The following is a 27,847-nucleotide window of genomic DNA, read 5'->3' on the forward strand; positions in this document are numbered from 1 at the left end:
TTCGGCCACTCTACCATAAACGCCTGATTGGTGGAGTGCTGCAGAGATGGTTGTTCTTCTGGAAGGTTCTCCCATCTCCAAAAAGGATCTCTAGAGCTCCGTCAGAGTGACCAACAGATTCTTGCTCACCTCCCTGACCAAGGCCCTTCTCCCCCGATTGCTCAGTTTGGCCGGGCGGCCAGCTCCAGAAAGAGTCTTGGTGGTTTCAAACTTCTTCCATTTAAGAATGATGGAGGACACTGTGTTCTTGGGGACCTTCAATGCTGCAGAAATGTTTTGGTACCCAAGGACAATTCCTTCGACCTCATGGTTTGGTTTTTGCTCTGACATGCACTGTCAACTAGGACCTTTTATTGACAGGTGTGTGCCTTTCCAAATAATGTCCAATCAATTGAATTTGCCACATGTGGACTCCAATCAAGTTGTAGAAACATCTCAAGGATGTCTTAATAGAAATTACGGATTGCCTCTTATCCGCACGTCGTTCCCTTATGCCACAGTTTGTACATCTCAATTGTCAGTAGAAACCACATTTGTTTAAGTAAGTCAGCCATGTCAGCAATGTTTTTTATAAAAGCAGTACTTTTTTTATTTAACTAGGCAAGTCTGTTAAGAACAAATTCTTATTTACAATGACTGTCTAGGAACAGTGGGTTAACTGCCTTGTTCAGGGGCAGAATGACATATTTTTACCTTGTCAGCTCGGGGATTCGATCTAGCAACCTTTCGGTTACTGCCCCAATGCTCGAACAACTAGGGTACTTGCCGCCCCAAATGAAGCTGAAGGAACTGTTTTAATGCGAGGCAAGGCTCTGCTGATAGCCAGGTGTAGCAATGATAAGGTGTTGGGACTGCTGTTGGGACTCTACTGTTGGGACTGATTTATGTAGGTCCTAACAGTCTGTTGTCACTGTTATAGTGCAATTAATGTGTTGTGTTGTGTAGTGGCTTTTCTGGCATGCATCCTTCAATTATTATTTTTTGTTTCCCCATCAAAATGTACAGTACATGCTAAAATCGCCACTGATTACCAGTGAGAATTTCCTACACTGGACAACTTGTTACAGATTTTCGTAATTCATTGATAATAATCTGTCAATTTGTTTCATGTTGTTATAATAAGATATAAGGGTGACCATAAGGGTGATCAAACTTTAAAAGTTTCTTCAAGTGCAGTCCCAAAAACCATCAAGCGCTATGATGAAACTGGCATGAGTGAGGCCAGCCACAGGAAAGGAAGACCCAGAGTTACCTCTGCTGTAGAGGACAAGTTCATTAGAGTTACCAGCCTGAGAAATTGCAGCCCAAATAAATGCTTTACAGAGTTCAAGAAACAGACACATTTCAACATCAACTGTTCAGAGGTGACTGCTTGAGTCAGGCCTTCATGGTCGAATTGCTTCAAAGAAACCACTACTAAAGGACGCAAATAAGAAGAAGAGACTTGCTTGGGCCAAGAAACACAAGCAATGGACATTAGACTGGTGGAAATCTGTCCTTTGGTCTGATGAGTCCAAATTTGAGATTTTTGGTTCCAACTGTCGTGTCTTTGTGAGACACAGAGTAGGTGAACGGATGATCTCTGCATGTGTGGTTCCCACCATGAAGCATGGAGGAGGAGGTGTGATGGTGTGGGGGTGCTTTGCTGGTGACAGTCTGTGATTTATTTGGAATTCAATGTATACATAACCAGCATGGCTACCACAGCATTTTGCAGAGATACGCCATCCCATCTGGTTTGCACTTAGTGGGACTATTTGTTTTTCGACCGGACAATGACCCAACACACCTCCAGGCTGTGTAAGGGCTTTTTGACGAAGAAGGAGAGGGATAGAGTGCTGCATCAGATGACGTGGCCTCCGCAATCACCCAACCTCAATCCAATCGAGATGGTTTGGGATGATTTGAACCGCAGAGTGAAGGAAAACAGCCAACAAGGTTTCAGCATATGTGGGAACTCCTTAAAGACTGTTGGAAAAGCATTCCATGTGAAGCTGGTTGAGAGAATGCCAAGAGTTTGCTAAGCTGTCATCAAGGCAAAGGGTGGTTACTTTGAAGAAACTCAAATCTAAAATATATTTTGATTTGTTTAACACTTTTTTGGTTACTACATGATTCCATTTGTGTTATTTCATAGTTTTGATGTCTTCACTAAAATTATACAATGTAGAAAATAGTAAAAATAGAGAAAAACCCTTGAATGAGTAGGTGTCCAAACTCTTGACTGGTACTGTAGCTTTATCCTTTATCATCATTGGTGTCTTGACGGTGTGAGGGAAAATGTTGTTGCCTAAAGAGATTGCCTTGAATTGTACACAGCATCTCCTCTCACTCTATCTTGGTTCATGCAGGTGACTCTGACCTCCTCCTCAGACCAATTGGCAGTACCCCCAGAACATTGCTCTGGGATCCAAAAGGAGTGTCTCAGTTTCAAGGTCCTAAGTATGAGAGAAGAAGCCTCGTCAGTTAAATCTAATCAAATCAAATTTTATTTGTCACATGCGCTGAATACAACAGTGAAATTCTTACTTACAAGCCCTTAACCAACAATGCTGTTAAGAAAAATATCACCAAAAAAAGTAACAAATAAAAGTAACAAATAATTCAATACCATCAGTAAAATAACAATAGCGAGGCTATATCAAGGGGGTACCGGTACAGAGTCAATGTGCGGGGGGGGAACAGGTTAGTCGAGGTAATGGAGGTAATATGTACATGTAGGTAGAGTTATTAAAGTGACTGTGCAAAGATAACAGAGAGTGGCAGCAGAGTAAAGGGGGGGGGGGGGCAATGCAAATAGTCTGGGTAGCCATTTGATTAGATGTTCAGGAGTCTTATGGCTTGAGGATAGAAGCTATTTAGAAGCCTCTTGGACCTAGACTTGGCGCTCCGGTCCCGTTTGCCGTGCAGTAATTAATAATGTAAATCATGCTTATTTGACTTGTTTGTGTAGCGGTATACAAGGGTTGAAAGGCCCTTTTGAGAGTTTTCATCAAGCTTGGATTGAGTTTGTGAACCTCTCCGGCCGTGTTAATAAAGATTGATCATATACATTGAGTTTGAGTCCTTAGCGGGAATTTCTACGACAACGGATTTGTCTAAAATCGTGTTCCATAAAAACATTATTTTTTATGTTCCTACGTTTATGGGAGTGTAAGTCGTCATTATAACACTATTTTCTGTATGTTTGTTTATTCCATGTGTAACTCTGTGTTGTTGTTTGTGTCGCACTGCTTTGCTTTATCTTGGCCAGGTCGTAGTTGTAAATGAGAACTTGTTCTCAACTAGCCTACCTGGTTAAATAAAGGTAAAATAAAAAATAAAATAAAAAATAAAAAACATACAGTATATTAAGCATTAATCAGTTAAATTTGAACTTGAACCCTGGATCGAGCTGTCAGGGAGTTTTTTGTATAGAGATCTAAGAAATGCAGTGCAACTATGTACATAACATTTTGTGTCTTGTGTTACTGGGTGAAGACAGTTTTCATGGGGACACAAATCCAAAACAATAAATGTGATTGCAAAATTGAATGCTTCTAAATGAAAGAGTCAACTTACCTTAATACTTAAACCCTAAATCAATAGTCATTAATGTGGTTTGTCTATAATTATGCATAATATTTGTTGGATTAGCATTTGGTGTCCAGCTGATTTAGCTATATGCCTTGATATTTTCACATCATCTGGTCAAGGAATGTCACGTTCTGACCTTAGTTCTTGTGTGTTTTCCTTGTTTTAGTGTTGGTCAGGACGTGAGCCGGGTGTGCATTCTATGTTGTGTGTCTAGTGTGTCTATTTCTATGTTTGGCCTGATATGGTTCTCAATCAGAGGCAGGTGTTAGTCATTGTCTCTGATTGGGAACCATATTTAGGTAGCCTGTTTTGTGTTGGGTTTTGTGGGTGGTTGTTTCCTGTCTTTGTGTTTTATGCACCAGTTAGGACTGTTTCGGTTTTGCCACGTTTATTGTTTTGTATTCTGTTCATGTTTATTTTTCTTATTAAAAAACAAGAACTCTAACCACGCTACGTTTTGGTCCGCCTCTCCTTCCCAGGAAGAAAGCCGTTACAAGGAAGGAATTTTCCAAATGACATTCAAGTGGTGAGCAGTTGTTGTGATAGAGAATGCGATGCAACAGCCCAAGTGCAGGGAAAAAAGGTGTTCGTGAGGAATGTTCAGAATATTTTAGTATCATTCCTTTAGTAGGATCTAATTGATGTTGATCCTCTGTCTGCTTGATAAATTATTCTGGATATAATGACAACAAATGACAGCCTAGTGGGCTATTCACAATTTGATCTGGTATATAACATAACAAATACATTTTGTTTTCCATGATACACCTGCAATACACGGAACTTGATGTAGCCCACTCCAGGACCTTGAAATGCTTCTTATGAAGACACTCCTTCGTTGCCCGGGCGGTGTGTTTGGGATCATTGTCATGCTGAAAGACCCAGCCACGTTTCATCTTCAATGCCCTTGTTGATGGAAGGAGGTTTTCACTCAATCTCACGATACATGGCCCCATTCATTCTTTCCTTTACACTGATCAGTCGTCCTGGTCCCTTTGCAGAAAAACAGCCCCAAAGCATGATGTTTCCACCCCCATGCTTCACAGTAGGTATGGTGTTCTTTGGATGCAACTCAGCATTCTTTGTCCTCCAAACACGACGAGTTGAGTTTGTACCAAAAAGTTATATTTTGGTTTCATCTGACCATATGACATACTCCCAATCTTCTTCTGGATCATCCAAATGCTCTCTAGCAAACTTCAGACTGGCCTGGACATGTACTGGCTTAAGCAGGGGGACACGTCTGGCACTGCATGATTTGAGTCCCTGGCGGCGTAGTGTGTGACTGATGGTAGGCTTTGTTACTTTGGTCCCAGCTCTCTGCAGGTCATTCACTAGGTCCCCCCCGTGTGGTTCTGGGATTTTTGCTCACTGTTCTTGTGATCATTTTGACCCCACGGGGTGAGATCTTGCGTGGAGCCCCAGATTGAGGGAGATTATCAGTGGTCTTGTATGTCTTCCATTTCCTAATAATTGCTCCCACAGTTGATTTCTTCAAACCAAGCTGCTTACCTATTGCAGATTCAGTCTTCCCAGCCTGGTGCTGGTCTACAATTTTGTTTCTGGTGTCCTTTGACAGCTCTTTGGTCTTGGCCATAGTGGAGTTTGGAGTGTGACTGTTTGAGGTTGTGGACAGGTGCCATTAATACAGGTAACAAGTGGAGGACAGAGGAGCCTCTTAAAGAAGTTACAGATATCTTGCTTGTTTGTAGGTGACCAAATACTTATTTTCCTCCACAATTTGCAAATAAATTCATTAAAAATCCTACAATGTGATTTTCTGGATTTTTTTTTTTCATTTTGTCTGTCATAGTTGAAGTGTACCTATGAATATTACGGGTCTCATCTTTTTAAGTGGGAGAACTTGCACAATTGGTGGCTGACTAAACAACTTTTTCTCTAGTGTCAAACTTGTGGATACCATTTGTGTCTCTGTGTGTAGTTTGAAGGAAGTTGCTAAATATCATTAGTGCAATGACTGGAAGTCTAAGGTAGTATGCTAGTTGCCTCTCAAAACGACCCCCAACTTCCTTCATAGTGGATGCTGAGACATAGAAACGGTGGCACTCCTGCTGGCCAAGGTTCTCTGATTTCTACAGACATAAGATGTAGAAGATCAAAGTGGGAATTGACTCAGAACCTAATGGGAAAGTGATGCATGTGGGACAGTATCTGTGCAGTTACACCCATCACACATTTCAGGTGTGATGGGTGTAACATCTGGTGTCTCCATTGAACAGTTAATAAAATCACCTCCGGACCATTTACATTGACCTCCCCTCCATTTTGTTTACTGCTGCTACTCGCTGTTCATCTATGCAGTCACTTCACCCCCACCACCCCCACCTTCACCCCCATGTACAAATTACTTCACTAACCTGTACCCCGGCACACTGACTCGGTACCGGTATATAGCCTCGTTGTTATTCTTATTGTGTTACTTATTTTAGTCTACTCTGTAAATATTTTCTTAACTATTCTTGAACTGCACTGTTGGGTTAAGGGCTTGTAAGTAAGCATTTCACAGTAAAGTTTACTTGTTGTATTTGGCGCATGTGACAAAGTTTGATTTGAAGTCATGAAAAGAATATCCTCTTTACCGCTGCATGAACGCTGAGCATTGGAAACATTATCACACAGGAGTCCAGTAGCCTACATGTGGGCAAAAAACAATCACTCACTCTTTCTGTGGGAAATTATATTTTATTAGTGTAGAATAGACCCAGAGAGTCAGTAGGGGGCAAAGGACTCGACGGGGAGAGAGACAGAGAATCGTTTGATATTCTTTAGCACCCTCCTGTGTTCAGGCATTGAAACTGCAGCCATACCATGTTAGTAGAGTAGTGGGTTAATCAAGAGGTTGCCTATTGGTTTGAGTTGTAAACTTAAATTCCCTGTTCCTTAACTTTATTTTACTGCATGACACCACAAGTAGAGGTTTATGGGCCTACTTCTTTAGTCAGAAAAGAGAGGTGCGGATGCCTGCCAGAGCATAAATGCAATTATCTTTATACTTTTTTCTCTTCTCAAAGCTTTCTCTACGATCTAAACCTTTATACCTTCTCCTTCCTGTTGCCTGCAGGGCAGGCTTCCTCACTGCTACTCTTTTGTCTCTCACTCCCCTAAACTTAATTGCTTTGCTGAGGCGCTACTGAAGGAGACAAATTGGTTCCTACCGGGGTGTTTCTCGAACAATATGGAGAGCTTAACTCTGGATGTTCTGGGAACACCCACAACCTGCAGCTGCTGGCAAACTAAATTTAATAATCTAAACTTTCAGAAATGTATTCTGTTGTTGGAGAAGATAAACATTCTTGCCAATCTAGCTCAAACGCCGTAACCCACAAATGTATTTGACAATGGTCTTATCTGTTTATAAAAACGAACATACCCTAGAACAGGGTTTCCCAAACTCGGTGCACGTTTTGTTTACTTTTTTGCCCTAGCACTACACAGCTGATTCATATAATCAACTCATCAAGCTTGGATTATTCGAAGCAGTTGTGTAGGGTTAGGAGCGCTAGGGGAAAAAAGCAAAACGTGCACACCTCGGGGACTCAAGGACCGAGTTTGGGAAACGCTGCCCTGGAAAAATGTACATTTACATCATAGAATATATTAAATATATATATATATAGAGAGAGAGAGAAAGAGAGGGAGAAAGAGAGTGAGAAACTTAATTAAGGCCCCTATAAGGTCTGTTTATCATAAGGACTATTCCTCTTCTTTGTCCTTGAGATCTGCGAAGGCTTTTTTCACCATGAGGAACTGTGACTCTCTGTGAGAACGTTTCAGCTTGGCCCTGCGGTTCTGAAACCAGATCTGTGGAGAACGGAACAGTGTCAGAGATTTTAAGAACAGCCTTAAAAGCTAATTTTTTGTTGATAAAATTTACACCATAGTTTTAGAGCAGATGCCTGTCTAGTAGGTTATTGCTGTAAGTACTCAGGCATATATTGTTTTTTACATGTTACATTGTAATTAACAGTCCATATTCTGTGTAATAACAATTTGTAAGTCGCTCTGGATAAGAGCGTCTGCTAAATGACTTAAATGTGAAAGCTGTTACAATGCAATTATAATTCAATAATCAAAGTAGAATCCCAAAACAATTAAGTCAGGCCTTGCAAAGTTGATTTACTGTTAAACAAATGTATATAAATTAATATTTTGTAAAGTGAGGCGATCAAGCGAATAGTTTTATAATATAAATATAATTGCATATATACACACTACCTTTCAAAAATGTAGTGTCACTTAGAAATGTCCTTGTTTTTGAAAGAAAATCACACTTTTTGTCCATTAAAATAACATGAAATTGATCAGAAATACAGTGTAGACATTGTTAATGTTGTAAATGAGTATTGTATCTGGAAACGGCTGCCTTTTTATGGAATATCTACATAGGCGTACAGAGGCCCATTATCAGCAACCATCACTCCTGTGATCCAATGGCACGTTGTGTTAGCTAATCCAAGTTGATCATATTAAAAGGCTAATTGATCATTAGAAAACCCTTTTGCAACTATGTTAGCACAGCTGAAAACTGTTGTTCTGATTAAAGAAGCAATACAACTGGCCATCTTTAGACAAGTTGAGTATCTGGAGCATCAGCATTTGTGGGTTCGATTACAGGCTCAAAATCGCCAGAAACAAAGACCTTTCTTCTGAAACTCGTCAGTCTAGAGAAATCAATGCTATTTCATGCAAGAAATTGCCAAGAAACTGAGGCTCTCGTACAATGCTGTGTACTACTCCCTTCACAGAACAGCGCAAACTGGCGCTAACCAGAATAGAAAGAGGAGTGGGAGGCCACGGTACACAACTGAGCAAGAGGAGGGTCTAGTTTGAGAAACAGACACCTCACAAGTCCTCAACTGGCAGCTTCTTTAAATAGTACCCTCAAAACACCAGTCTCAACGGCAACAGTGAAGAGGCAACTCCAGGATGCTGGCTTTCTAGGAAAAGTTCTGTCCAGTTAAAAAAATTAAATGTTTTAACCTTTATTTAACTAGGCAAGTCAGTTAAGAACAAATTCTTATTTACAATGATGGCCTACTGGGGAACAGTGGGTTAACTGCCTTATTCAGGGGTGCTGTTTGCTGTTGTTCTGGGATTGATTTGCACTTTTCGCACCAAAATACATTCATCTCTAGGAGACAGAACGCTTCTCCTTCCTGAGCGGTATGACGTCTGTGTGGTCCCATGGTGTTTATACTTGCGTACTATTGTTTGTACAGATGAACGTGGTACCTTCAGGCGTTTGGAAATTGCTCCCAAGGATGAACCAGACTTGTGGAGGTCTACAATTATTTTTCTGAGGTCTTGGCTGATTTCTTTTGATTTTCCCATGATGCCAAGCAAAGAGGCACTGAGGTTGAATGTAGGTCTTGAAATACATCCACAGGTACACCTCCAATTGACTCAAATTATGTCAATTAGCATTTTAGAAGCTTCTAAAGCCATGACATCACTTTCTGGAATTTTCCAAGCTGTTTAAAGGCACAGTCAACTTTGTTGTATGTAAACTTCTGTCTGACCCACTGGAATTGTGATACAGTGAATTATAAGTGAAATCTGTCTGTAAACAATTGTTGGAAAAATTACTTGTGTCATGCACAAAATAGATGTCCTAACCAACTTGCCAAAACTATAGTTTGTTAACAAGAAATTTGTGGAGTGGTTAAAAAACGAGTTTTAATGACTTCAACCTAAGTGTATGTAAACTTCCGACTTCAACTGTATATAAATTAACATGAATCAAATGAATTGTTCAAAAACTTGTATTTGATTTATTTTTCATATTGAACAGTAAATTAACTTTGTTAGGCCTCAGGGTAAAAACATGCCGATTTTAAATAGAATTTCGAAACAGCTAATTTTAGGCCTACCTGTATTCTATCTTCCTCCAGATGTAACCTTTGTGCCAGTTCATCTCTGATGTCAATACCCGGATATGAGTTGATGAGAAACACACTCTCCAAGACTTCAATCTGCTCCCCAAGAAGAAATCATATCAATCAAATTGTATTTCCATGAAAACATCTGCACAAATTGATACACATTTAACACAAATGTATATACTGATAAATGTAAATACTGATAACTGTAACCCTGCAGCAAAATCCCACAGTTATGACATCATACAAACAAAATGTTGGTCAAATAAAACAGGTTAACTGCCCTTCAGCCGATATATAGGCTATCTACAATAAATATGTTATTAAAATGTTTTGTTACTGATGCACCACGATGGAGGCATGTGAACACTGCGCATATCTGTGCATGAAACATATATATATATATTTTTACCTGTGTGCTACTGAATGCCGTCCGCGGCCTGCGCCCAATGTACCAGTTTAATGTTCTCCTGTAGGACTCCGTAAAGTGTCGTTTACAGTTGAGCTTCTGTTCTTCTACTGTCCCCTTTATCTCTGCGGAAGGCTCCGATGGTCTATTGACTATGGTGTGACTTCTCTGTTGCGTTGGTTCCAATTCTGAAAAACACCAGACAAAACCTAATATAACTCCACAGACAATGACATACGTTATTATCAGAATTTACTTGAGAGAAATAAATAGTGTTTTACCTGTCCAAGGTCGATACAGCTTCACAGACACATTTTGTAGGCCTGGCCTGTCCAAATTCAACCCAAGGATGCTGTCTATGGTGAAAACTGGCTTTGCGTCAACCAGCCTGATCTGGCAACTAACGGTAGGTGCAGCCATACTGTCAACCAACTCTCTTCTGAAAAGTTACTGGCCTCTGAATGCTGGCTGCCCAGGTGACGATTTAAACGAATCAGGGATTTTCATACGTCACTAATTAAAATCAGAGGTTCTAAAAAGTTTAGCATGTGAATCGAATACCCCCCACCACTGGGCGCGATGAGTCGCAGGTTACCCGATTCAGATTAGGGGGGTTGTAAATAGATTTAGGCATAACGCGTTATCTCTTAAGGACAGTGGATTCGTCAAACGTAATATTAGAACTGAAACAAAAAAGCATTGCCATCCTTTTCTTCAAAACTACCAAGGTAGAAAATCAAACCCATTCCCACATGTCGCCAAACCTGGGCACTATTTTAGATAGGCCTACTGTCTGCAGGCATTATTATGCGGGACCAGTCAAGTATCACATAATTCCAATCCTAATAATAATCCTCTAATACTATTAGGTTTAATCCTGATGAATATTCTCTCATCCTGCCGTTGTGATGCATATAGGACGGTGAATTATGTTGGGGACAAACAAAAGCCGTCAAAGCGGCAGGTTGGCGTGTTGCTAGAAAATCGTGTGTAACATTTGTTCCTCCTCGAATCGACCTATTCAAAAGCAGATTAGTGCTCGCTCGCCTTAACGAACAGAACAACGGGAGCTTTAAACAAATAGCTCACTTGTTTACTTTTCGCTCTGAATGGAACAGAGAGGATTTGGACACAAGGGACGTCAATGTGCACGGGCGCGCCCAGTCTTTTTGTTTTGAAAGGCTTAATAGGCTACTCTAAGAAAGAATATGGCTTATTTGCAGCCTATAGGCGCCACGCACGCACGCACGCACACACACACACACACACTTTGAACCAGGAGCGATAAAACACAACCCTAATCCTTGAATTAGTGTATATTTATTGTTGAAAAGCTATTTTAGGACACTGAAACAGTAATCACTGAAATATGTACATTAAATAGGTGCATATCCCCCACTGCATAAAGTACTAAAGTGCAGTCCCCCATATTAACATCTAGGTAACCCAGTTTTCCACTCCCAAAACCTTTCCCCAAAATGGAAATAATAAATATTCTCAACCCTTCTGGGATATCACTTCTATTTATATAAACTGAATCAATTTCACTTTGTTGATATGGTAGTTGTATTCTCTATGAGCTGATCAAATTTGCAGCCAGAGCTCAGAACAAATTTACATCTGAGCAATGGGTAAAGGTCGGCGAACACCTCTGGAAATATGTCCTATACATAGCATACATACGTAGTGTGCTTCTTTATACAGAAATGATCTGAGAAACATACAAACCATTCCAATACATTACAGATTAACGTACTTAACGGGTTAAAAAAACAACACCTTAAAGCCACAGCCCTAATTTAGCACTTTGTAATACAGTATTGTTCTTGCTTCAACCTGGCAGATGAATACATTGACACTTCAGGAAGAAGGTATAGCAATAAGTTGATTCATTTATGAGCATACCACTATTGGTGTTAGGGGTACAAGATCAACATCATCATCTTGAAACCAAAACACACTCCAAACAAAACATGGTTCATTCAAATGGTAGTAATAATGTTCTGGAGAAAAAAAGAACTGACAAGGATGTATGTGACAATTATTTATCTTCATGATAGGATCCAAAGCACATGCAAACCTGTTAGCTAACGACGAGGGGCTGAGTGTAGACAAGGTCCTGAGGCAGCAAAGCATCCCCAAACCATCACACCACCGCCGAGAACCAGGAATGCAGTGTTAGGTTTCCACCAGGCATATAACGGGACCAATGCCGTCCAAAAAGTCATACTTTTGACTCATCTGTCCATAAATCATCCTTCAAAGAGTCTTGATGATCATCCAGGTGCTTCCAGGTGCTTTTTTGGCAAACTTGAGTCAACCTTTTGGATGAGATGGGTCCTATTATGCCTGGCGAAAACCAAACACTGCATTTCACAGTAAGAACCTCATACCAACGATCAGGCATGGTGGTGGCAGTGTGATGGTTTTGGGGATGCTTTGCTGCCTCAGGACCTAGATGACTTTCTTCAATAGAAGGAACCATGAATTCTGCAGGAGAATGTCAGACCATCCGTCTGTGAGCTGAAGCGCAGATGTGTCATTCAGCAAGACAATGATCCAAAACAAGTCTACATGAACATGGATAAAAAGCAATACATTTGAAGTTTTGGAATGGCCTAGTCAAAGTCCAGACCTAATCCCAATTGAGATGTTGTGGCAAGACTTGAAACGAGCAGTTCATGCATGAAAACCCACAAATGTTGCTGAGTTAAAGCAGTTCTGCAGGCAAAAGTGGGCCAACATTCCTCCACAGCGATGTGAGAGACTGATCAACAACTGTAGGAAGCATTTGGTTGCAGTCATTGCAGCTAAAAGGTGGCACAACCAGTTACTGAGTGTAAGGGGGAAATCACTTTTTTCACACAGGGGAATTGGGTGTTGCATAACTTTGTTAATTAAATCAATAAAATAAGTATTACTTTTTTTATTTTATTTGTAAACTCAGGTTCCCTTTATCTAATATTAGGTTTTGGTTGAAGATCTGATAACATTCTGTATCAAAAATATGCAAAAACAGAAAAAAATCATACAGGGGGCAAGTACTTTTTCACAGCTGTAGATTATAAACTGGGTGCTTCGAGCTCTGAATTCTGATTGGCTGACAGCCATGGTATATCAGACCGCATACCGCGGGTTTGACAAAACATGTTTTACTACTATAATTATATCGGTAAATAGTTTATAATAGCAATAAGGCACCTTGGGGGGGGGGTATACGGCCAATACACCACGACTAAGGGCTGTATCCAGGCATTTGGTGTTGCTTCGTGCATAAGAACAGCCCTTAGCCATGGTATATTGGCCATATACCACACCCCTTCGGGCCTTATTGCTTAATTAGACAATACGTATACTGTTTACGCAAACAATACAGAAATCTATTATTACAGTATTAACATGTGCAATGTCTTCCCTCCATATTAGTACACTCTATAATCTCTAACTTTTAGGAAGCCATAGTATTCAGTCAGAACTGCACCTGAATTTCCAAATAAACAAAACCAGAAAAGCATTATTTTTCTTCTTCCATATTATCTGACAGTATACTTCTATATAATTGCGAGTATAAAATACATGATCATTTACACAAGGTGGAGAATGATCCGGAAGGATTCTTTTGATTGTTCAGTCACACAGTTCTTTTTCTACTCTTCTTTTCTTAGCTTGTGGGGTCTTTTTTTTCTAGTTTTTTATGTTATGAAGCATTTTTTTTCCCCCTTTATTGATCAAGTTTATCTGCACTCTGAATCCTGTTCCTTCATTGACCAACAGTAGGAGCCAGAGGTGAAACCAGAGAGGCTGTATTTGTGCAGGCCCAGGGTTGAGGAGCCAAGGTGGGCGTCTGGAGAGGAACCAAGTCCACCTCTAACTGTCTGTTTTCATGGGATACTACTTTGTGGTAACACATAGTCAAGCCTGTCCCTTGTAGCCTGGGTGCGAGTCTGTTTCTGCTCTCTTGCCAACTCCTTCTGGAATAGTCATGCAATTGTTTGGTTCGACAATGACAATGGAGTAGGCAAAAGCACAAACAGATCTGGGACAAGGCTATGTCTCTCGTGGGTGTTTCCTCTGAACAGCACATTGGGGGGGGTAGCCTATCCAGCAGAGGATCAAAGCCAGCAGTTTCATCGCTGATGATTTGCGTAAAAGTTGAACTTTGGCTCAACTTGGTGAAGTGAAATTGTCCCCAATGGTTGCATCTCTCATGGTCTCCTCAAGTCACCTCTTCAAGTTGCCTCCCTCCATTGAAAATGAAATGACTGACTTCCAGTGGTTTGGTCATCCAAGGTAGTATTCAGTGAAAGCCAACAGTAACATCTCTCGGTTCCATTCTGTTAGGCCTCTGACTCACCCTTCTCCCGCCCCTCCACTCCTGCATCGCTGTCCTCTGACTGGCTGTTGCTCAGCACCAGGAACTGTCCGTCAGTGCCAGCGGCAAGGGGGGTGGGGCGACTGAAGGCAGCAATCAAACGGCTCTGTTCCTCTAGGTCCTGTGGGTTCATGAAAATTCATTGATTAATCAAATCAATTAATCAAATCATTCAGTTTACTGTAACATCATTGAACAAAGAATGTAATACAGCTGTGATTACAGACAAGAAACCAGGCGTTGATTTATGAGTCAACGAGAATAGGATATTATATTATGATTTTGATAGAATTTCTGGGACACCTTTTCAATCTGTTTCTGTTTACTCAGCTCCTCCTGCTGTTTCTCCTTGGCCCTGTCCTGCTCCTTCTTCTTCTCCATGGCTTTGCGATCCTGAGTCAGCAAAAAAAAAAATGAAAACAGTAAAGGTCCCACGTGAGCAACGACGGTTCATCTTAACAAATTAATTCCACTAGAACAGAGAGTTCGACTTCTCACATTTCTTACCATCTCTGAGTGGAACGCTATCTGTTTGGCCAGCCCCACACTGTCACAGATCTGAAAGGAGGACAACACAACATACACTCGGAGATAACGAGAAATGACCATGGGTAACAGTAGACACACATGCAAATGTCTTCATTTTGCCACAACACGGAAACTATAAGATGTTTTAACTGATAGTGCCATTACTACAAAGACACAATATGCTTATTCCTAGCCAGGACTTGTTCTGGCTAGGAATAAGCCGACAGAGATGGCCGCCTCGCTTCGCGTTCCTAGGAAACTATGCAGTTTTTTGTTTTTTTTACGGGTTATTTCTTACATTAGTACCCCAGGTCATCTTAGGTTTCATTACATACAGTCGAGAAGAACTACTGAATATAAGATCAGCGTCAACTCACCATCAGTACGACCAAGAATATGTTTTTCGCGACGCGGATCCTGTGTTCTGCCTTTACAAACAGGACAACGGAATGGATCGCATGTAGCGACCCAAAAAAACGACTCAGAAAAAGAGGGAAACGAGGCGGTCTTCTGGTCAGACTCCGGAGACGGGCACACCGTGCACCACTCGCTAGCATTCTTCTTGCCAATGTCCAGTCTCTTGACAACAAGGTTGATGAAATCCGAGCAAGGGTAGCATTCCAGAGGGACATCAGAGACTGTAACGTTCTGTGCTTCACGGAAACATGGCTCACTGGAGAGACGCTATCCGAGGCGGTGCAGCCAACAGGTTTCTCCACGCATCGCGCCGACAGAAACAAACACCTTTCTGGTAAGAAGAGGGGCGGGGGCGTATGCCTTATGGCTAACGAGACATGGTGTGATGAAAGAAACATACAGGAACTCAAATCCTTCTGTTCACCTGATTTAGAATTCCTCACAATCAAATGTAGACCGCATTATCTACCAAGAGAATTCTCTTAGATTATAATCACAGCCGTATATATCCCCCCCCAAGCAGACACATCGATGGCTCTGAACGAACTTTATTTAACTCTTTGCAAACTGGAAACCATTTATCCGGAGGCTGCATTCATTGTAGCTGGGGATTTTAACAAGGCTAATCTGAAAACAAGACTCCCTAAATTTTATCAGCATATCGATTGCGCAACCAGGGGTGGAAAAACCTTGGATCATTGTTACTCTAACTTCCGCGACGCATATAGGGCCCTGCCCCGCCCCCCTTTCGGAAAAGCTGACCACGACTCCATTTTGTTGATCCCTGCCTACAGACAGAAACTAAAACAAGAGGCTCCCACGCTGAGGTCTGTCCAACGCTGGTCCGACCAAGCTGACTCCACACTCCAAGACTGCTTCCATCACGTGGACTGGGATATGTTTCGTATTGCGTCAGATAACAACATTGACGAATACGCTGATTCGGTGTGCGAGTTCATTAGAACGTGCGTTGAAGATGTCGTTCCCATAGCAACGATTAAAACATTCCCTAACCAGAAACCGTGGATTGATGGCAGCATTCGCGTGAAACTGATAGCACGAACCACTGCTTTTAATCAGGGCAAGGTGTCTGGTAACATGACCGAATACAAACAGTGCAGCTATTCCCTCCGCAAGGCTATCAAACAAGCTAAGCGTCAGTACAGAGACAAAGTAGAATCTCAATTCAACGGCTCAGACACAAGAGGCATGTGGCAGGGTCTACAGTCAATCACGGACTACAGGAAGAAATCCAGCCCAGTCACGGACCAGGATGTCTTGCTCCCAGGCAGACTAAATAACTTTTTTGCCCGCTTTGAGGACAATACAGTGCCACTGACACGGCCTGCAATGAAAACATGCGGTCTCTTCTTCACTGCAGCCGAGGTGAGTAAGACATTTAAACGTGTTAACCCTCGCAAGGCTGCAGGCCCAGACGGCATCCCCAGCCGCGCCCTCAGAGCATGCGCAGACCAGCTGGCCGGTGTGTTTACGGACATATTCAATCAATCCCTATACCAGTCTGCTGTTCCCACATGCTTCAAGAGGGCCACCATTGTTCCTGTTCCCAAGAAAGCTAAGGTAACTGAGCTAAACGACTACCGCCCCGTAGCACTCACTTCCGTCATCATGAAGTGCTTTGAGAGACTAGTCAAGGACCATATCACCTCCACCCTACCTGACACCCTAGACCCACTCCAATTTGCTTACCACCCAAATAGGTCCACAGACGATGCAATCTCAACCACACTGCACACTGCCTTAACCCATCTGGACAAGAGGAATACCTATGTGAGAATGCTGTTCATCGACTACAGCTCGGCATTCAACACCATAGTACCCTCCAAGCTCGTCATCAAGCTCGAGACCCTGGGCCTCGACCCCGCCCTGTGCAACTGGGTACTGGACTTCCTGACGGGCCGCCCCCAGGTGGTGAGGGTAGGCAACAACATCTCCTCCCCGCTGATCCTCAACACTGGGGCCCCACAAGGGTGCGTTCTGAGCCCTCTCCTGTACTCCCTGTTCACCCACGACTGCGTGGCCACGCACGCCTCCAACTCAATCATCAAGTTTGCGGACGACACAACAGTGGTAGGCTTGATTACCAACAACGACGAGACGGCCTACAGGGAGGAGGTGAGGGCCCTCGGAGTGTGGTGTCAGGAAAATAACCTCACACTCAACGTCAACAAAACTAAGGAGATGATTGTGGACTTCAGGAAACAGCAGAGGGAACACCCCCTATCCACATCGATGGAACAGTAGTGGAGAGGGTAGCAAGTTTTAAGTTCCTCGGCATACACATCACAGACAAACTGAATTGGTCCACTCACACAGACAGCATCGTGAAGAAGGCGCAGCAGCGCCTCTTCAACCTCAGGAGGCTGAAGAAATTCGGCTTGTCACCAAAAGCACTCACAAACATCTACAGATGCACAATCGAGAGCATCCTGGCGGGCTGTATCACCGCCTGGTATGGCAACTGCTCCGCCCTCAACCGTAAGGCTCTCCAGAGGGTAGTGAGGTCTGCACAACGCATCACCGGGGGCAAACTACCTGCCCTCCAGGACACCTACACCACCCGATGTTACAGGAAGGCCATAAAGATCATCAAGGACATCAACCACCCGAGCCACTGCCTGTTCACCCCGCTATCATCCAGAAGGCGAGGTCAGTACAGGTGCATCAAAGCTGGGACCGAGAGACTGAAAAACAGCTTCTATGTCAAGGCCATCAGACTGTTAAACAGCCACCACTAACATTGAGTGGCTGCTGCCAACACACTGACACTGACTCAACTCCAGCCACTTTAATAATGGGAATTGATGGGAAATGATGTAAATATATCACTAGCCACTTTAAACAATGCTACCTTATATAATGTTACTTACCCTACATTATTCATCTCATATGCATACGTATATACTGTACTCTATATCATCGAGTGCATCCTTATGTAATACATGTATCACTAGCCACTTTAACTATGCCACTTTGTTTACATACTCATCTCATATGTATATACTGTACTCGATACCATCTACTGTATCTTGCCTATGCTGCTCTGTACCATCACTCATTCATATATCCTTATGTACATATTCTTTATCCCCTTACACTGTGTATAAGACAGTAGTTTTGGAATTGTTAGTTAGATTACTTGTTGGTTATTACTGCATTGTCGGAACTAGAAGCACAAGCATTTCACTACACTTGCATTAACATCTGCTAACCATGTGTATGTGACAAATAAAATTAGATTTGATTTGATCATAAAAAGACATTGGCATGTGTGGTTGACCAGGAAATTGTGGTGTAACTATGCCCTAGTTACAGCCCTAAACTACTGGCTCTACCTACATATCATGGAATAAGAAAGGCTACACAGCAGAGCAGAATCTACCTTTTCCCCATCATTGTTGGACTCAAAGATGTAGCAGACAATGACTGGTCGTCCGTCCACCCTGCCTTCTGCAGTCTGCAGAACAAATCCAAACAGACGCTTGTTCTCCTGGTGGGCAGCACACAACACCACGCTGGAGAGAGGGAACTGTGAGAGGGAGAGAGAAGGGGGGGGCAGCAGGGAGAGGGGCAGAGAGAGAAGGAAATCAAGAAGTCACATGAAACATCAAGTCTCGACAACCTCATGTATCTTGACAGTGATATTACATACAGTTGAAGTTGGACGTTTACATACACCTTAGCCAAATACATTTAAACTCAGTTCCTGACATTTCATCCTAGTAACAAATCCCTGTCTTAGGTCAGTTAAGATCACCACTTTATTTTAAAATGTGAAATGTCAGAATAATAGCGGAGAGAATTATTTATTTCAGCTTTTATTTCCTTCATCACATTCCCAGTGGGTCAGAAGTTTACATACACTCAATTAGTATTTGGTAGCATTGCCTTTAAATTGTTTAACTTGGGTCAAACGTTTCGGGTAGCCTTCCACAAGCTTCCCACAATAAGTTGGGTGAATTTTGGCCCATTCCTCCTGACAGAGCTGGTGTAACTAAGTCAGGTTTGTAGGCCTCCTTGCTCACACACGCGTGTTCATTTCTGCCCACAAATTTTCTATAGGATTGAGGTCAGGGCTTTGTGACGGCCACTCCAATACCTTGACATTGTTGTCCTTAAGCCATTTTGCCACTACTTTGGAAGTATGCTTGGGGTCATTGTCCGTTTGGAAGACCCATTTGCGACCAAGCTTCGACTTCCTGACTGATGTCTTGAGATGCTTGCTTCAATATATCCACATAATTTTCTTTCCTCATGATGCCATCTATTTTGTGAAGTGCACCAGTCCCTCCTGCAACAAAGCACCCCCACAATATGATGCTGCCACCCCCGTGCTTCACGGTTGGGATGGTGTTCTTCGGCTTGCAAGCCTCCCTCTTTTTCCTCCAAACATAACAATGGATATTATAGCCAAACTGTTTTTTTTTTTTTCATCAGACCAGAGGACATTTCCCCAAAAAGTATGATCTTTGACCCCGTGTGCAGTTGCAAACTGTAGCCTGGCGTCTTTATGGCGGTTTTAGAGCAGTGGCTTCTTCCTTTCTGAGCGGCCTTTCAGGTTATGTCGATATAGGACTCATTTTACTGTAGATATAGATACTTTTGTGCCTGTTTCCTCCAGCATCTTCATAAGGTCCTTTGCTGTTGTTCTGGGATTGATTTGCACTTTTCGTAACAAAGTACGTTCATCTCTAGGAGACAGAACGCGTCTCCTTCCTGAGTGGTATGACGGCTGTGTGGTCCCATGGTGTTTATACTTGCGTAATATTGTTTGTACAGATGAACGTGGTACCTTCAGGCGTTTGGAAATTGCTCCCAAGGATAAACCAGACTTGTGGAGGTCTTGGCTGATTTCTTTAGATTTCCCCATGGTGTCAAGCAAAGAGGCACTGAGTTTGAAGGTAGGCCTTGAAATACATCCACAGATACACCACCAATTGATACACCGAAGCTTCTAAAGCTATGACATAATTTCCTTGAATTTTCCAAGCTGTTTAAAGGCACAGTCAACTTAGTGTATGTAAACTTCTGACCCACTGGAATTGGGATACAGTGAATTATAAGTGAAATAATCGGTCTGTAAACAATTGTTGGAAATATTCCTAACCGACTTGCCAAAACTATAGTTTGTTAAGATGAAATTTATGGAGTGGTTGAAAAACGAGTTTTAATGACTCCAACCTAAGTGTTTGTAAACTTCAACTGTACAATCAATCAGTCACATGCCTACCCTCAGCCGTGTGACTTGTGTCTGAGGATCGATTAGCCTGAAAACAAAAACAACACACAGGATAAGTCTGTGAATTGAATGAATTTCCATGCCTGTATAATAAGGGCAAAGAGCTTGTGTCTCACTTGAGGCATTCGCAGGTGACCAGCAGGTGAGACTCTGTCATCCTGAAGATGTTGTGTATGGCTCTGGCTGCTAGGATCTGTCTCATGGTCTCATAGATGATGTCAGAGCTGTCTGCATTCTGTACCTCCATACAGCCCAGGAAACGCGCAAAGAACAGCTGGTGCAGGATAGAGCCTGGATGGACACATATTGTCAATTTTTCTTTTCTTTTTCACAGAAATTCATCTTTCGCTTTTAACCTGAGAGAGAAACACACACACACACACACACATACACACACATACACACACACACACACACACCTACCTTCACTCTCCTCAGCTGGTGTGCCTCCGGATTCACCAAAAGGATTGGTCCTTCTTTCAAAAAAGGGGGAGCAAAGAAACACACCCACATCTTAAGAACGTGACTGGCACAGTGTAGTAGACTCAGAACTATTTTCCATTCAACACATACCATGGGCTAGTCCTGCCCCTATACACCGTTAAGGAAACCCTGGGTAGTACTGACCTTCCCAGACCGGCAGCCTTCGCCTGTCCTGCGTCCTCCTCGCTGACTGGAGAGATGATGTCAAACTGGATGGGCGTGTTTGGAGCCACCAGTGCGTCCAAGGAGAGGACGGAGAGGGCCGGGGAGGCCGTCTCAGAGCCTGCCGAGCTCACACTGCTGGCCCGCGCTGCCGGTGGCCGCCCTTGTCTACACGGGACGGATATATGTAGAGACGGATGGACGAGACCCAGGGAACAGAAAAGAGATGGAGGTTAGAGAGATGGAAACAAGGGATGCTAGCCTAATTGAACATAAGAAAAAAGGTGTACTCAAGAAACCTTTCACTACAGTAGGGTCAGGAGTTTTTCCAGACCATGTGACTAAACCAGGAAAAACACTTGTCTCCAAGTTACAGGGTGAGCTAGGCTAGGCTAGTTATAGGCTGTAATGTGTATAACCAAGCCTAGAGATTTTCGTAGTCAGATCAGGAAAAACTCCAGGCCCAAATAATGAAGTCTATGATTGTGTGAGGAGAGACGGTTCAGAAACCCACGTGCTCGGCCGCAAACTCTCATGCCTCTGCTGGAAGGAGGGAGATGGTGTCACAGCCTCAAGAGCTGATTGGTTCACTCTGGCTGCGATTTCCTGCCAATAGAAAGAGGGCATTTCAGCAAAGAGGAAATGCGCTTGGCAACAGAGAGAAAGAGGGCAGATGAGATTCACACTAACCACATCCCATCCCAGACATCCAGCACTGGCTAGGTGAATGTCACACCATGGACACACACAGGGGTGTTGGAGCATTGCTCTATCTATGATAATATCAACTAAATATAAAGATGATGCAAGCACAGGCTTTTCCAGAGCATAGCAAGATACTCACCTCTGGGTTCTCACTGAGATATATCCTCTTTGAGATGTTGTTAATCGTTGCAATCCACTGAGGGAGGAAAGAGGAGCACAGGACAGTGTTATTAAGAGATACCACAGCTACATTATACATTTATACAATACATAAACACATCCACAATACATTTCATTAAAACTACTGTCGCACCTCTTCACAATCCTTCCTGCTCTCTGCCTGCAAGATGGCCACTCTGAAACAAAGACCGAGCGCATCAGTAACGTCTGTGGAAATTCACATTTTCTTTTGTGACTAAGTTAGAAATCTTCAGGTAACAACAACACTTCATAAAGCGGTTATCGCTAGTTTTAAAAAACAAACAAGCTTTAATATGCAGTCAATTACTTCTTGCCGTCGAAGGATGTGATCTGGAAGCAGAAGCGTCGGTCCTCACAGTCCACGGCCATGACGGAGCAGTTGTCTATATCCATGACAAGACCCCCCGCCACGTCCCCCCGCGCCTGGCTCATCAGGTTCCCTCCCTGGGTGAAGAAGTACTGCCGCTCCCAGGATGAAGACACTAAGCCCGTTTTACTTAGGAAACACATTTAGGAGTAAAAACATGGTAGAAACATATTGTCGTTCCGATTAAGGCATTTTGGACCGTATTCACTTTCACTCGAAATTAATAAAAGCATCAGTTTAAAAACAAGCAGGAGCTGCCCTACTGTTGCTTCAAATAGCAACGAGCAGACTTTTAATTTGATTTACTAACCCAGGGGTTTATTTAAAATATATGTTGGTCTTGAACTACAGTGTTGCAGGACTGAGGAAGGTCAGTTTGTTTGGCTAGGCAGTCATTTCTTACTTGCGAGTGTTGAGGTAGCCGGCCTTGCGTGTGAGGTTGCGGTTGACAGGAACCAGGCTGGGGTCAGGGTCAGGCATGTAGAGGAGGTCATTGGCCTGCTCCATATCCTGGATGGTCTGTTGCATCACATCCACCTCCCCGGCCATCTCCCTGCGGACACTGGACACAACCAAACACGTTACACGCCCGGCCTTAACATTTTTAAAAACATTATGACAATTCCACTTGGCCTCAAGATGGAGCTACCACCATTGCTGAAGACTATCCAATCTTTTCAGATCTCTACAAATCTCAAGGGGTTGGGGGATAGGAGATGAAGCTTACTTCTGAACACTGGTTCCTATGTCGGTGAGGAAGTCTTCCCACTGCTGGGTCAGGTTCTCTGATCCCAGCTTGAAGAAGCTGATCTGGGATATACAGAGAGACAGACATGCTGGTCAGAATATATGCTCCAGCAGGGAGAGAGAGAGAGAGAAAGAAATACAGAGAGCGAGAGAGAGAAAGAAATACAGAGAGCGAGCGAGAGAGAGAAAGAACGACAGAGAGCGAGCGAGAGAGAGAAAGAAATACAGAGAGCGAGCGAGAGAGAGAAAGAACTACAGAGAGCGAGCGAGAGAGAGAAAGAAATACAGAGAGCGAGCGAGAGAGAGAAAGAACTACAGAGAGCGAGCGAGAGAGAGAAAGAAATACAGAGAGCGAGAGAGAGAGAGAGAAAGAAATACAGAGAGCGAGAGGGAGAGAGAGAGAAAGAAATACAGAGAGCGAGAGAGAGACAGAGAAAGAAATACAGAGAGCGAGAGAGAGAGAGAAATACAGAGAGCGAGTGAGAGAGAGAAAGAAATACAGCGAGCAAGAGAGAGAAAGAAATACAGAGAGCGAGCGAGAGAGAGAAAGAACTACAGAGAGCGAGCGAGAGAGAGAAAGAACTACAGAGAGCGAGCGAGAGAGAGAAAGAAATACAGAGAGCGAGAGAGAGAGAGAGAAAGAAATACAGAGAGCGAGAGGGAGAGAGAGAGAAAGAAATACAGAGAGCGAGAGAGAGACAGAGAAAGAAATACAGAGAGCGAGAGAGAAAGAAATACAGCGAGCGAGAGAGAGAAAGAAATACAGAGCGAGCGAGAGAGAGAGGAGAGAGAGAAAGTAAGGCTGATGTACCTGTGCTTGCATGTATCCCAGCAGTGGCTCCAGGAGGGACATCTTCTTCTTGTACTGCAGCGTGTTGAGGGCTGTGAAGTAGTGCATCATGGTCTGGTGCTGCTTCTTCCTGGAGGTGTACACATCCTCCATCACTTCGCCCTTCACCTGGAGAGAAGACGCGCACACACACACACACACATACACAACAAACGCACGCAGACATACACACGGAAGCGCGCACACAAATGTCAGGTTTTATTTGGCGAGGAAGTTATTGATACAACAACGTCACGTTATATTAAGAAACCTTACCTTCTCATTGTCCCTCCTTTTAGAGAGACGGCTGTATCTGTTGATGGCCATGTCGTGATCTGTCGACAGAAAATGTGTTATTACATTTACAACATGGGCTTTGTAACAAGACATCATGCCAACATCACCACATTAAGTTTTCATGTTTTACTGAATAGTTCTCACTCACCATCGCTGGCAATCTGGAACACTTCCTTCAGGGTCAGGATCTCTGTAGGGGAGAGAGAGAGAGAAGGTTAACGTCCATTTCAAACGGCTCACATTCTGCCACTACCAAGCGCAGCCACCCTCGAACGACATGCCCTTGGGGACCAGGGCTCCGATCCCCAGTCCCACCTCTTCACCAGTCATCCCTCTAATCTGTCTCCATCTCTCGTTAATGTACATGATCTCTGTATAAACAATACAACATGAGAATGGAACTCTTTCAGAGTCCTACCTTTTAAGTCCCTCTCCTTAAACTGAGTGATAGGAAACATCATGGCATCAGCCAGCTGAGTGGACAGCACTGCATGACAGGAACTCAGCTGTGGGAGAGAAGACAGGTTAGTTACGTTACTGAATCTCCTCAGGGAAATGTGTCTTGTGTTCCTCATCAGACAGGTGGAGAGGAGAGGTGGGGGAGGTTAGAGAGATGGAAGAGAGAGAAGGAAGGAAGAAAGATGGAAGGGATATGGAAAAAACAGAGTGAAGGAAGGGACGGCTTGAAGTGAAGAGTGAGGGAGTAGCCTGTGTGGAGTGAATGATGGGAGAGGTTACGACAGAGAGAAGGAAAGGAGAGAAAAAAAAGGGAGAGGTTAAGACAGAGAGAAGGAAAGGAGAGAAGAAATGTCGAGGTTAAGATGGACGGAATGGAGGAAGCAATAGAAGAAAGAGAAAGGAAGGGAGCGGTTAAAGTGTGAGTGTTTACAGTGTAGTGTAACTAATGAAGGTTAAGACACAGAGAGAAAGAATGAAGGAAGAAAAGGAAAGGAAAGGAGAGAAGAAAGAGGTTAAGATGAAGAGAACGGAGAAAAGAAGAGTAGAGGAGAGGTGAACGTGCAAAGTGGGAGAGTGTGTATAGTGGGTTGTACTTAAGAAAAGGTAGAGATGAAAAAGGTTAAGACGGTGTAATCCTATTTGACCAGCAGCGTGCCACAGCGAGGAGGATGAGTTAATGAGGGCAGAGCAGCAGACCTGCTGCGTGTGTTCTCACCTCGTCTATGACTTTGGCAAACTGCTGCAGAGTGGAGCTCATGACCTCGTCATCGCAGCAAAGAGGGAAACGCTGCAAAGACAGCCCAGTCAGCCCTAAACCATTTTACATCCGCAAATTCAGCCATTTATCAGACGCTCTTATCAGGAGGGACATAGTCTGCGCATTCAACTAATGTTCAAATCGTATGGATTTCTTGGAAGATGCATGAAAAAGAAATACATACAGTGTGTACATCATTCCAGCATGTTGACACTGAGAATATAGGCCTACCTGTTTCTCATACCCCTTCAGAAGTTTGGAGGTGAGATGGGTGGCAGCACTCAACTCATTCTGAAAAAAAAGATTCATGTCCGTTTCATCTAACTAGCTGTAGGAGCAATATAAAGAAAAGGTGTGTGTGTGTGTGTGTGTGTGAGTGAGAGTTTTGAGTGTGTGCATGCTTGCATTTTTGCTTGTTTTTAAAAGCCCGGACACTAACTGGCATGAGCATATCCCAGAGGTCATTGCTCACCTGTGCATCGTAGATTCTGTGCATGGCCTGGAAGAGCTGCTGGGAGTATTTCGATATGGCAGCTGCATCCTCCTCAAACACGCCGAGCAGGGAGCGCGTCTGGCAACAGAGAAACACACTGGATGAAGGAAGCACTCAACTCAGGAAACATTCAGGTTAGGTTTACCTGAAGTAGGTAGCTTAGATGGCACACTTATGTCACCCTTGTGCAAGGCTAATCTGGTCCCAGATCTGTAGCTTTAGCCAACCCCTCTGACTATTGTAGTCACGCCACCGATGGAGCCACCCCAGTGGAATTGGAGGTCCATCCCACTCAGTGAATTTCATAAAAATGGAAATAATGAACATACATTTTTTAAATCCTTTTTAAATTCAATTATACTAAATACTACATAACTGATTAAAGACAACTGTTTCGCAATGAAGTTCTACAGTAGCCTCAACAGCACCCTCCTCTGGGCACATTGACTTCAATACAAAACCTAGGAGGCTCATGGTTCACACCTTCTTCCACGGACTTATAGAGTAAATATGACGAGGTGTTCCAACCTATCAGATCTCTTGCAGTATGAACTAACATCTCGCCCATCCAATCAAAGGATCAGAGAATGAACGTAGTACCGAAAGCATAAGCTACAGCTAGCTAGCACTGCAGTGCATAAAATGTGGTGAGTAAAAGAGAGGAAGACAATAGTTGAACAGTTTTGAACAAATTATTTTCTTAAAAAATTGAGAAGCAGCGGAGAGAGAGAGAGAGAGATATTTAATTGTATTTTTTCTTCTTCTTAGTTTACCTTTCACTTACTTCGCTAAAGCAGCTAATTTAGCCTACTCAACCTGGCTCAAACAGAGAGGAATGCTATTTAAGTTGGCTAGCTGGCTAAGGCTATCCAACAACGCAACTCTTCCAAGTCAAGGTAAGCTTTCGGTTTTATTAATTTATTGACACCGGGGACCACCAGTGTAACTGTTAAACTGCATGCTGTACATTGTACTGCGTGGTTGTACACATGGATTAGATTGTGGGTTTACTACTGCGTTAGTTCTAGTTTGTTGACTATAAAGTTAATATGGTAACAACGATGTAGGCTGGTTAGCGGTTATGGTATGAAGGTTTGGCTTGGAGAGGTTTTTGCACCTGGTCACAGACAGCTGTTGTGTTATGTTGTGAAGTCCACAAGTGAAGGGAAAATAAGAGAGGAGAGTGTGTAGATGCAAGAAGGAATTATATAATGAGAAAAGTGATGCTTTATGTGACTGCTATGAAAGTGAACTGTGCGCGCGTGTGATCAAGGGGATGTATTCATTCTGCCGATTCTGTAGCAAAACGTTTCTTAAAAAGATGCAAAAGGAATGAAACAAGTACAAAAATTCCAAAACAGGTCCATAATAGATGAAGACTAAATATGTTACAACTTCCCCCGGTCTCCCCTAATAATAGTAAATGCGCAACTTTCAAACAATTTCCCCCATTCTTCCCTACCAGCGAATGAAGGAAAGTTTGAGAATATGATTCAATGAAAGTAAAAGGACAGTAATGTCACAAGTAAAGTAGGATGCCCAGGTTTCAATAGATAAGATATTACCGTTTTTCTCAATCGTGTACAAGCATTTTTCAGAACAATGTTGTAGATTTTCAAAATAGAGTCCACAAGACACAGAAGTCTGTGGCCTTTTATAAAACAGTAAATGCGGGTTTTAAAATGTAGTTGTCTTCTCAAAACACAAATTTCGCAAAATACATACAGTACCAGTCAAAAGTTTGGACACACCTACTCAAACAAATGATAGTCCCACTAAGCGCAAACCAGATGGGATGGTTTAATTGCTGAGGAATGCTGTGGTAGCCATGCTGGTTTGCGCTTATAGGGACAATCATTTGTTTTTCAACAGGACAATGACCCAA

At 42.9% G+C, this 27,847-nt stretch overlaps 1 protein-coding gene across 3 annotated transcripts in view; it reads right to left on the reverse strand.

Annotated features, from left to right (window-relative positions):
- Positions 1-6,259: 6,259 nt before the first annotated feature.
- The window catches only part of LOC115135595 (DCC-interacting protein 13-alpha-like), a 31,619-nt gene continuing 10,031 nt past the window's right edge, over positions 6,260-27,847 (reverse strand). Inside the window, exons 2-25 of one of the 3 annotated variants that reach the window (XM_065026531.1) lie at positions 25,942-26,040; positions 25,701-25,760; positions 25,428-25,499; positions 24,672-24,759; positions 24,402-24,443; positions 24,233-24,291; positions 23,939-24,085; positions 23,108-23,190; positions 22,784-22,942; positions 22,321-22,509; positions 22,126-22,168; positions 21,952-22,008; positions 21,622-21,713; positions 21,090-21,275; positions 20,886-20,935; positions 20,579-20,753; positions 20,454-20,490; positions 18,606-18,752; positions 14,765-14,815; positions 14,561-14,650; positions 14,240-14,378; positions 9,889-10,073; positions 9,468-9,569; positions 6,260-7,398 (exon numbers count right to left, since the gene is read on the reverse strand). In XM_065026531.1, coding sequence (XP_064882603.1) covers positions 7,291-7,398; positions 9,468-9,569; positions 9,889-10,073; positions 14,240-14,378; positions 14,561-14,650; positions 14,765-14,815; positions 18,606-18,752; positions 20,454-20,490; positions 20,579-20,753; positions 20,886-20,935; positions 21,090-21,275; positions 21,622-21,713; positions 21,952-22,008; positions 22,126-22,168; positions 22,321-22,509; positions 22,784-22,942; positions 23,108-23,190; positions 23,939-24,085; positions 24,233-24,291; positions 24,402-24,443; positions 24,672-24,759; positions 25,428-25,499; positions 25,701-25,760; positions 25,942-26,040 — 2,460 coding nt within the window. In that variant the 3' untranslated portion in view covers positions 6,260-7,290. Of the gene's footprint in view, positions 7,399-9,467; positions 9,570-9,888; positions 10,074-11,186; positions 14,379-14,560; positions 14,651-14,764; positions 14,816-18,605; positions 18,753-20,453; positions 20,491-20,578; positions 20,754-20,885; positions 20,939-21,089; positions 21,276-21,621; positions 21,714-21,951; positions 22,009-22,125; positions 22,169-22,320; positions 22,510-22,783; positions 22,943-23,107; positions 23,191-23,938; positions 24,086-24,232; positions 24,292-24,401; positions 24,444-24,671; positions 24,760-25,427; positions 25,500-25,700; positions 25,761-25,941; positions 26,041-27,847 lie in introns of those variants that run through there. The other 2 variants (XM_065026529.1, XM_029670462.2) reach the window with 2 other exon arrangements.

Source organism: Oncorhynchus nerka, linkage group LG2 (genome assembly GCF_034236695.1).
Source record: "Oncorhynchus nerka isolate Pitt River linkage group LG2, Oner_Uvic_2.0, whole genome shotgun sequence".
NCBI classification, from domain to species: Eukaryota; Metazoa; Chordata; class Actinopteri; order Salmoniformes; family Salmonidae; genus Oncorhynchus; species Oncorhynchus nerka.